The sequence below is a fragment of the Neolamprologus brichardi genome, unplaced genomic scaffold, assembly GCF_056152115.1.
Source record: "Neolamprologus brichardi isolate AB-2024 unplaced genomic scaffold, ASM5615211v1 NODE_ptg000031l+_length_7269946_cov_1, whole genome shotgun sequence".
NCBI classification, from domain to species: domain Eukaryota; kingdom Metazoa; phylum Chordata; class Actinopteri; order Cichliformes; family Cichlidae; genus Neolamprologus; species Neolamprologus brichardi.
Window position 1 is genome coordinate 3636467 of NW_028270136.1, and position 10987 is coordinate 3647453.

General features: G+C 40.7%; 1 protein-coding gene across 4 annotated transcripts in view; it reads left to right on the plus strand.

Moving 5' to 3' along the window:
- Positions 1 to 10312, plus strand: part of LOC102790037 (thyroid hormone receptor alpha) — a 144882-nt gene extending 134570 nt beyond the window's left edge. For all 4 annotated transcript variants that reach the window (XM_006805117.3, XM_035914014.2, XM_006805119.2 and 1 more), the window contains one exon: positions 1782 to 10312. In XM_006805117.3, coding sequence (XP_006805180.1) covers positions 1782 to 2032 — 251 coding nt within the window. In that variant the 3' untranslated portion in view covers positions 2033 to 10312. The remainder of the gene's footprint in view (positions 1 to 1781) is intronic.
- Positions 10313 to 10987: the final 675 nt, after the last annotated feature.

The window sequence follows — 10987 nt, forward strand, 5'->3', positions numbered from 1 at the left end:
ATTAATTATATTAGATGCTTATTCACAAAACCATCTGCTATAAAATAAAATGCAATAATAGTTTCTCATAAATCTCTTTAATTCTCTGTTTCATAGTTGAAATGATGTAACTAGTGTGCAGTGATACACTCAGAGGATGGACAGAATAATGTCTGAACAACACTACAAGGGAGGGACAGACAGTATCGGCATGATTGATAGTTGGAAAGCAAAGCACTGTGCAGCACTGCAGATCAGAAGAGCAGATCCTGCAGGTCATTCAAGGTCTTGGAATCTCTCCAAGACCTAGGATGACCTAAGGCAGCTTATTTATGGACACGCTGCTGCTGGAATTCTGTCAGGATGTGTTTGTTTCTGAGTACATTTGAGATATTTTTAGGGGTAAAGATACTGAACACAGCAGCTTTTTCCAAATTGTGAATATTGGGCTTTTTTTCCTTGTAGCCGATGGGTGCTAATTCTCTGGTTGCAAACACACAGTTCCAGTGTTTGAATTGCCACACTTTTGCCACTTTCAATTAGGTTTGTCGACTATCAAAAACGTTGACGATTACTTTAATAGTTGACGCGTCGTTTGAAGCTTTGCAAGATCCTGAAAGACGCAGGAATAAGTAGTAGGATTTAAGAGTTTAATAACGGACTGAAACAGAAGATGGCAGGAATGCATGTCCGGTGTCCGGTATTGTAGCTGTGCCCACATTTAGGGGCCGCATCCTTCGGAGGCCGTATTTGTAGGCCGATTACGTCACAGTGGCGTGGCGAAGGATGTCCAAATTCAAAAGACAAATGTGTCCTCCTTATCCCCAGAAAGGAAGGATTGGTCGGGTGTATTCTTCGTGGCCCAACCTATCCCAGAATTCATAGCGCGGCCCAGCCAGTTCCAGCTGGCAACAATGGTAGCAGCTATTTATTTTAATATTACTCTGATTACTCTTTCTGGGTCACAAAATAAACTTTTAAGATATTTTCAGGCGAGAATGTAGCTGTGTAACCTCCAGTTTATCAAGACATCATATACTTGCAAAAGTGTTCCAACGTTCTCGGAAACGTTTGTTACCCACCAGCTCGATAGCTGACCGGGGTCACTAGAGCCGAGAACAGCAAACTCCCTGCACATCGTTTCAGACTTAAAAATGTTATTGTTTGACGTTTTTCAGTGTTTTATTTGTTCCTGAGTAAATCAGTTTGGCTGTGATTAAAGTTATAGTTTTTACACAGCTGAATAAACGTCAAGCAGAAAACTGATTAAACAGAATTTGGTAGAGAATTTACTCCAGTGTCCTGTTATATTTTAGATAGCAAGGAGCAGACGGCTGAGTTTATTGAACTCCACCGAGACAATCTGCAAATTTCATTAAAAGTTTAATAAACTATCATCTTGTCTTTATTTTTAGTTAGCCTTAAACACTTAAAGCTGTAAGATAATGATAGTTCTATAAGAGCAGATGCTGCTGGTGCAATAAGCTGTATGTTTTACCTCCAATGGACGCATGTTTAGTTGACTAATCACAAAAATAATCGGTGACTAGTTGACTATCAAAATAATCCTTTATACTACTTTTAATAAACCAACAGCTTCATTTATATAAGTTATATATAAATACGATGTTCTGTTCAGAGATTCTGTTTCCAGTACTCACTGTCACATCACTTATTCTGCCCTCTCCAAGAAAAATGTATGCAGCATTTCAATTTGCAATCTTTCTCCTGTTTTAAAAGGAACCCGGCAGCGGAGGGCACATTTCCCATGTAATTGTTCCTGTGTTCTTTATTGCCTGCAGACCGTTCAGGGCTGACCAGCGTGGAGAAGATTGAGCAGTGCCAAGAGGCTTACCTTCTGGCGTTCGAGCACTATATAAACTACCGCAAGCACAACATTCCCCACTTTTGGCCCAAGCTGCTGATGAAGGTGACAGACCTGCGCATGATCGGGGCTTGCCACGCCAGCCGTTTCCTTCACATGAAGGTCGAGTGTCCCAATGAACTGTTTCCCCCGCTCTTCCTGGAGGTGTTCGAGGACCAGGAAGTGTAACTGTACATCACCCTCAGAAAGAACACTTTTGTGGTGGCTTTGAGGGGAAGTTTGGCTGGAGGACAAGCGAGGACGAAAAACTGGATTTTTTTTTCTCTTCATGGAGAGCACACTCTGTAAATTTCTTTTGTTGCCCCTTTGTGTCTGTTTTTTTGTTTTGTTTTGTTTTTTTGATTTGTCAAGCAACTACAACATCCACCACCAGCAAGCACACATCAATATTATCAGAGGAATGCAATCAGTCTCACTAGGCACACACACAAAGTACAAGCAGTGTAAATACTTACATAACTATTCACACATTCATACACCATAAAAAGTGTATTTATATGCAAACAATTGCATTGCCTCTTTTTGCACCCCCATGGATACACAGCTGTACTGCTCCTGACTAATGCAAACTGAGGGTTATGTTTCTACTAGCTGCACAGCCACCTATCACCTCAGATAAGTGCTTTTTTTGTTTTGTTTTAATCTCTGGGGCCTGATCATTAGCTTCTCTTTCAATCCCTACACTTCCCTCACATCTCCTTAACTGCAAAAGCATCCTCTGTCCGCAGCCTAGCCCTCAACCTGCCAAGGCCCCGTGAGTCTTTGTTGACCTACCTCCCTCACGTACTGACCTCTCTCTCTCTCGTGTATACACAGGCACATGGTGTACATGCACAAAAGACACCCCTACAATATTACCTCAAACAATATTACCTTTCTGATTAGAAAACACAGACTCGTGTAATATTTAGTCAAACCATATGCAAGCTACAGTGAGAAAACTTTGTATGAAGCCCTTATTTATATACAGATATGTCTTATAACTGCAGACATGAGATGTTATCGCTCGGTTTCCTGAGCAGGGACTAAACCCAGTCTAAAAAAAAACACTAAAAACTTTGTTTTCAGTTGAAATCTTCATTGAATTTTCCTTCAAGTGTGGAACTGGGCTTAATCCATGCCTGGGACACTGAACCCATAGGTATTAATTACTGTAGTGCATCAGAGGTTACAAGATGTCATGAACATCACGGTGCTTTCTGTGATCGCTAAGTGTTTTGCTATCCATCTTTGTGCAGTAAATTCTCTTTGTTTACTGACATGGTTCGATATTCTTGGAAACAGGTTTACTTTCTTTCTTGCTGTGACTTAAATATAAAGTTTGATACCATTCTTATGCAGTATTTGAAGCTAACGCTAGAGACTGCTTAGCTTAGCATAGCTATGCTAAGCTAAGCTATGCTAAGCTATGCTAAGCTATGCTAAGCTATGCTAAGCTATACTAAGCTATGCTAAGCTAAGCTAAGCTATGCTAGCATAGCATCGTCACTATTGGGCGATGAAGGCTGTCCCAGGGCTGCTCCAAATGCGGCCCACAAATGCGTCCTCCTTTTCCCCAGATTTAAAGGATTTGTCGGGTGTATCCTTTGTTGCCCAGCCTATCCCAGGATTCATAGCGCGGCGGTGGCTGTGGATGATTTTTTTTTATGTTTAGCTTAGTTGTTGTTGTTTGTTGGAATGTTTAAAGCCAGATGTTTTATTATTTCCTGTTTTGTGCTAAGTTAGTGCTTTTATTGGCTGTAGTTTATTTTTTAAGGGACAGATTTGGAAATTGTGTTATTTTCACCAAAGTAAGAAAGCAAAGAAAGAAATCCTGTTTCCCAGAATATCAGTCACTATTACTTTATTGCTTCTTCAGGAGTTCTAGGACGTTGTTTTTATCATTTCCATGTCAAGGAGTTATAAGCAGATTTATTCTAAAACGTATTTTTCATTCATGATCTACCAAAATAAAAAATAAAAATAATACTTTTTTTTCTTATTCATTGGATTCAGTGGATTTGGATCATCTTTACCTCCAACTGGCCATTAGCTGCTGAAAGGCTAATGGCCTGCTCCAACCCCGTTCCTCAGAAAGCACTGATTTAGTCATGGCATCTTAAGCATCCAGGAAGAGAAAAGCTGATTGTGACGTTGTTTTTATACTAACTATAGCATACACAGGACGTCTGCTTATATTTATACACAGCTGGAATACCTCTCCAACACATACCTGCTGTTGTCTTTACCTCACATACTCATATGCATATTAAACACCCATTTAGTTATTATCACATGTATTACCGCAGTTGTTTTGTGATCAGCACTTCCTCCTGCTGAGTTGTGCACACTTCCTGTGTCTTTGGGTCAGTGTTTGAGTATCCCATTGGATCCCCCTGCTCTATGGTCCACGCCCTCAGCTTTCCACTGATTTGTGTTAGGTTCAGCACTAGCACATGGTGGTGGTTGTGGAAACCTCTTCAGGCTTCTCCCCATCGCCTGTATCCATGTCAAGTCCTGCCTGAAACTGGCAGATTCTACCTCACCTCTCATTTAAAAGGAGCTCCCCCTCTACCTGCAGCGCGTACACATAAACATGCACAGAGATATAAAAATACAGATATATGTACTCACCGTGCACAAAGGACTTGCAAGCATGGACCCACTGAGTGTCTTTTACATGGGCCAGAGATCAACAGCTGAAATTCAGTCCCCCCCTTTTTCAGACTTTATCACAAAAAAATTGGGATCAAGAGTCATTTTTAATTTTTATTTAAGAACCTAAAGTGACAACACTGCAGACATGAATCTGTGAATCTGGATCTGTGTGCCAATTGAACTTGGAGGAAGCTGTCAGGACACGGACAGCTGGAAACTGGCACCCCAGTTGAATTTTAGCCCTGTCCGATCAGCCCAAGAGACTCTTCTGGGTGGTGACTGGAAGGTAAATAAACAGCAACCGAGTCAGCAGAATCCGCCTGAGGATATGACTTTTCGTCCTGGCCGAAAGCGAGGGAAACAGCGAGTGTGTGTGACCGTTGCAGTGTGACGCAGTTCAGGCCACCAGCAAACATACGCAGACGCCGAGCGATACGTCCCTGAATTCGTCCCTCGCCATCGCAGCACAAACGGAAAACACTGGCCCAGAAATTCAAATCATGAATTTAACATTTCTGAGACCATCTCCACCAACCATATCCCGCACTGCCATCCTCTACAAGTGATTATCAGGTTTTTTTTCTGTTGCACTAAAACCATGCCTGTATTCTTCAGCAGCCCTGAACTCCTTTCCTCTATGACCTCTCCTAAACCTTTCCCTTTCCCTGCTAGTCTGTAGCATTCCCAATATCCTCCCTGATGATCTTATATAACCAACAAGGACTGTGATGTGGCGCTGCCACTCTCCGTGTTACCAATCTATGTTGCAGGGTATTTAAATAGAACGTGCTTATACAGGGATACAGTTGCACACACACACACACGGCAATAGGATGATTGAGCTGTACAAGTTCAGAGCGGCCGTCTCCCGACCTGCTGTACTGCACTCACTATCACTGTGAATGAAAGCCACGCTGCAACCGGGCTACGGCTCAGACAGGGTACTGCTGGCTTTCTAATTCACACATGTAAATGTGCCTCACAGAGGTTGTACAAATATACACAATACAGGAGCAAATATTTATACACAAACACAAAACAGGTATTGTATGTGGCATTCGAGCTATCAGTGGGTGAGTTTATGCTGCCAGTTCCAATCAGATCGTGAATCTGACCGCTCATGTAGCACAAGAATCAATGTCTGTAATACAGTTGTTTTAATACGTTGGACTTGGGGTTAGACTTTGGACCTGATGTGCGTTTTCTTATATTCTGTCACTGTGTTTAAACAGAGAAGTTTCCAATAATGAGTTGAGTGTATGTACAAGTAATCCTGCGAGTCAGAAGTCGCTCATCCCAGAAAAACAGCAAGTTGTTTATCAGGAGGGAAGGAGAGCGCAGAATCGCTTGTTTCAGGCAGTGGATGAACTGAAGTGCTACACCAAGCAAAGGATGCTTTTTAAACCAGAACAGAGCTTTAAATAAGCATAACAGGGTATGTAATTGACATATGATTTACAGTAAATACATTCAAAGGTGACCATATTAGTTGGCCATCGGTAACATCTGCTAATCACCAATGTTCAGCTTCAAAGTGATGCACTTCCTGTGTGGATGCATACATATAATCTTTATAGATGCCTTGTGGAGATCATCAACTCATGGCTGATTTGCTTTTTGCGAACCTCTTGGTGAATCCCCCCCCCCGAGTTTGAGACTGAGGTCAACTTCATGATTTAGACTGGAGCTGGCAGCATGGCCTCTCTGTCTCACCCTCTCTCTCCTTCTCAGCCAAATGATCACTGGGGAAATCCTCTTCCTGTCCTTTAAAAAGAGAAAAAAAAACACAGCACACCAGCACCACAGAGCACACTGCCTTCAGCCGTGATCAGCTGCACCAGCATAGTGGAGAGACAGCAACCATCCTTCTCACCTTCCACAGTCATCATCACATAGCAGACATGTCCAGGTAGCTCTTTAAGTCTGATCTCAGCGGTTGGGTTTTTAAACTCCAATGAGAAGTAGCTGCACAGGACTGTACCTTCATTTGTTGTCTTGATCATCATAGTGACGAAGTAGCCATGCATATTTTCTGCATGACAGCTCTGTTACTAATAGCATGGAGTGTCTTTTCTAATTTTTTTGGCTTCATAATCTTAAAGCAGTGCTTCAGTGACAAGACAAAAAACCAAAAAAGCATTTTACATTAAGAAATCAGAATAAAAGAACTGATTTGTTCTGTCTGCTTGGACATGACTCAAGTAGTTGGTGCACTTACCTGTGTGAGCCATAGAGTCAAAAACACGTGTTCTTGTGGCAGTGTAGCATTGTTGGACATAATTGAGGCCACTCAGAGGTAGGCTACCTCCGTCCGCTTCATGTCCCGACGTCCCAGTCAAGCTGTAGAATAACAGTCTCCATGTTTTCCACACCATCACTACAGTTTGCTTTCTCTGTCTGCCTCTGAGATCATAGGAAGGGTTATATTACGTTTACAATAAACTCAAATGTGAACTTGATGCTAAGCTCTGCAGCTGCACAAAGCTAACAAATACTACTGTTTTTATTACTTACCCAGGGAAAACATCCGTAAGCCAACATCATTGCTCTCATCCTTGCATCCACCTTTCCACATCCTTCCAACTCCAACCCCCCCGGGTGTTTCCTCCATATGCCTCTCCTTCCTTTCCACACCCTCTCCCAGAAACCTGCTACGGCTCATGCTAGCACTCTCTGGTGGAGAAAGACGACAATCCCTGCAGGAATATGTCCACACGTGGAATGTAAAATACTGAAATTGTATAATTAAAGACACGATGTGAAGTCCCACACTCATGTTCTTTCAATGTTGCTTTTGTTGTGCACCAAGTGTTCGTCGTTCTGGGCCGTTGAGCTTTGGAGGTGGACATGAACCACGTCCTGTGACAGACTGCTACTGATGAGTCGTTTTAAGAAAAAACTAGTATGTTTATGAAAGAACTGTGTGATGACTGAAAACGTTCGAGTGATTTAAAGGAAGGGATGAAGTGAATGTTTTGGGTATAGAGGAATTTTTTAATTTTGTTTTTTAATGATACTTTTGTCTTTATTTGCATCTGATTTTTCTTGGTAAGTGAATGTCTATCTGTGTTGATGCTTTACTGTGAGAATATGGCTGTATATGCACTTTCAGACCGTCATTGGTGCAGTGGTAGCTAGTGCTCAGACATTACCCATGGGTCAGGGTTCAGCTCATCTTCAGTTTAGCCAACTGAAAAAGAAGCCATATTAATAAATACGATTGAAACTTCTTGGAACAGGCGATTGCATTTGGCACCATAGTTGGCTGTATCTAGCAGCTGTACTGCTTGCACTGTAATACACACTGCTGTATAAGAATGAATGAATTGCATTATTCAAAAATATACGTTTAGTGTGATAAGCTAGTCAGTGTTTTGGATTCATACTTTTTTTTTTTAAGGTTTTAAATCTTACATTTTTCTTACTTCTGACCTTTTTTTATTTTGTCACTACTGCAACCTCTCATACACTAAAACGTAATATACCACTGTCCCAGTCACACAGGCTTAGAGACCAGTTAGTGACTGCCTGGCAATCACAAGTTGTTCGGGCAAAATGTATTTTCTCTGAACAGTTGCTGAAGTTTGCTGGCAGTTGCTGTGAAGTCAGTTCCTAAAGGCTCAGTTAGGCTCGCCTACACTAGTCTGTGATCCTGTGGTAATCACCGGCAGCAGGTGAAAAATCTCTCCCCAACCAGTTGGAGAGTGGTAACAGAAAGTTGCTTACTGTCAGCAGGTGAAACTGGTCATCTAAGGGTTTACGACTGCAGCGAAAACCTCCTCGGGATTACTTTGGTGGTTGCTAGCACTCTGTAACCACTTGCTAACTATTTGTTAAGCTGTAGTGAAACTGTGAAGAGTGTCACACAAACCTTTTAGCACAGTCTTTGCAAATAATTTCACCCGGTGACAGCCCGCAACGTCCTGCAATTCTTAAATTAATTTTAATACATAAATGATAAACTAATCTTTGCTCTGACAAACTCTACTCTCTGTTCTAAGTAAAACCACTAATTAGCTAGCTAGCTGATGATGTTGTAATCTTGCTGTTTCGAGGTTTACTCATGATAATATTTTTATTTGCTGGTCATACTTGAGTTATCAGCAATTTGGCGTTGGGCTAATTTGATAGATGTAGGTGATTAAAAAAAACTATAGTCAATTTGAGCTAATGTCAATTTTACAACTAATGTTGGGACCAAAGATTAGCTTACTAGCTTAGAGCTAACTTCGCTCTGTCTACTGCCCATTTGGTGTTGACACCATATTTTAATAGTTTTGCTAAAAGCTGATACAATGAAAGATTTTCTTTGACAAGGTACATAGATAATTGGTGTGGAAAAAGTCATTGAATTCCTTGCTATACATGGGCCTTGCTCTTGACTCAGAAGGTATTCAGTACAGTAAATACTTTGGCCACAAATACCATATAACAAATACACAGAGATGTATGGTTTCAGGTGTACTATTTTATTCAATTCTATATATATTTACATTTTAGGGGATTATTTATATTTGTATATAAACATCTTTTCTTTCACACCCCTCATTAATAATTTACGTACAGTCCCTTATAACACCTCTGAAATGTGAATAACCAGGTTACCGTCTCAGTGAAAATATTTCTGAACTTGTTTAAAAGATAAAGTGTTGCCAAATCCATCGTCCAGTTGGAACTGAAAGTGAATGAACCTGATTTGTGCTCTCCACAGTTGCTTTAGCTGTATCATTTGTTAAGCTAGAGTCAATAAAAATAAGAAAAAAACATTTGCATCCTGATGTCAGCATCTATCAGAGCTCCAGCTAAGGTTAATCATGCAATGTATACATCTGCCATGTGTAAAAGTGTCAGTGTTGTAACGATAATATAGCTTTTGATGGGGAACAAAGCTCACTATACAAAAAAGAAGTGTAAAGAAATACATGACGATAAATGATCAAACAGAGACCAAAAAAGAAGAAGAAAGAGATATATACAACTGTTCATACCTCATTGTACTGCTGTGTGCCAGAGGAAGGGACTGGGAGCGATCATTTTGATCATGGAAAAATATGGAACAGGAGCAAGGAAAGGTTTTTTCTTTCGCTCACTCTCTTTTGGCCTCTTCACATGCCAGAAATAATAAGCTGAACTGGATAAAAAAGTAGCAGTGTATATGGTTAATGTGATAAAATGCTTACAGGTTCTATTCAGGTTATAAGATATGTCACTGTGACAGTGTTGTTTTTCAGGAAAAAAAATGCAGACTTATTTTGTTGTGTCTGGTGAAATATGAAGCCAAGCTTTGAGGTATTAGTCATCAGCTGGCATCATGGCACAAAGAGAGGGAGGACTTCATCACTACGGGAGCGTACCTGAGGGGTATACCAAGTCAAAGTCAAATAAAATTATTAATGCAAGTGTGAATTAGAGTCCAGTATTCTTAGGAATTGCAAAAAAGTGCAAAAATGCAATTAAACATTTGCATTTAGTGTATATAATACAGGCCAGCAAGTTGTACCTTGAATAAGAACAGTTTAGGACCCAGCGTCCCCAAACTACTATCCCCACGATTCGACTTGTCTCCTTTTTTTATTTCTTTGCTGCTCCCTGCAGTAGAATCCATCCCGGCTCTAATTATTCTATCCGAGACACATCACGGGACGATGATGTGTTTGTTGGCAGAGCACAGTGTTGAATGTAACGCTGAGTGAGATGTGAGCCGGAGCGCCCCAGACGACAGTTTGATATTGTATTCAATCTTGCTGGTCGTGGGTTTGTTTGCTGTTTGTTTTGCTTTTCTGTGACAAATCATTTATGGCATTTATGGTCTGTGGCATTCGTTTACAGCGTTATAAAATGATTTGAGAACAGTCTGCCTACTTTGTCTCTGTCCAAGTGATCAGGAGTTATATCGTCTCGGTTCAGATGCACGCACGAGCACAAGTTAATAGACAAATAAACACTAAACTAGCTAAATATAAAAGTACAGTGTTCGATACGCTGCAAAAGTCTTAAAGCATCCCTCATTTTTTTTATAGTTTGCTTCCAAAAAGGGGGCAGCAACTGTAATTCCTTTTATTAGAATAGCTCTCAGCAGTACACAGTACTGTTTTTAACTATATGCAGAATTTGTTTTAATGTCACATTAAGTGCAACTGAACCTAAAAGATGACGTTATGTGTGCTGCAGTAAAGAGAAAGAGCAAACTCATTTGCCTCAGAATACACTTCAATACACACACAAACAATATGACCCTGTCATTTACAATGATGCTGCTTAAGCTTCTTAATCTGCTTATTTTCATCTTTTAGGATGAAGAGAACGCCAAACCAAACTTTATTGTACTTTGTATAACACAATAGTTTCCACATGTCTGAGTATTCAGATCATTTGCAGAGGCATTCCACACTGTGGTCAGATTAAATCACTCATGCAGTGTTACGCTTTTTGGATTTTCCTTCTTGTGTTTTTCCCTCTCCTGCATGTGGTTCACAAAGGCCTAGT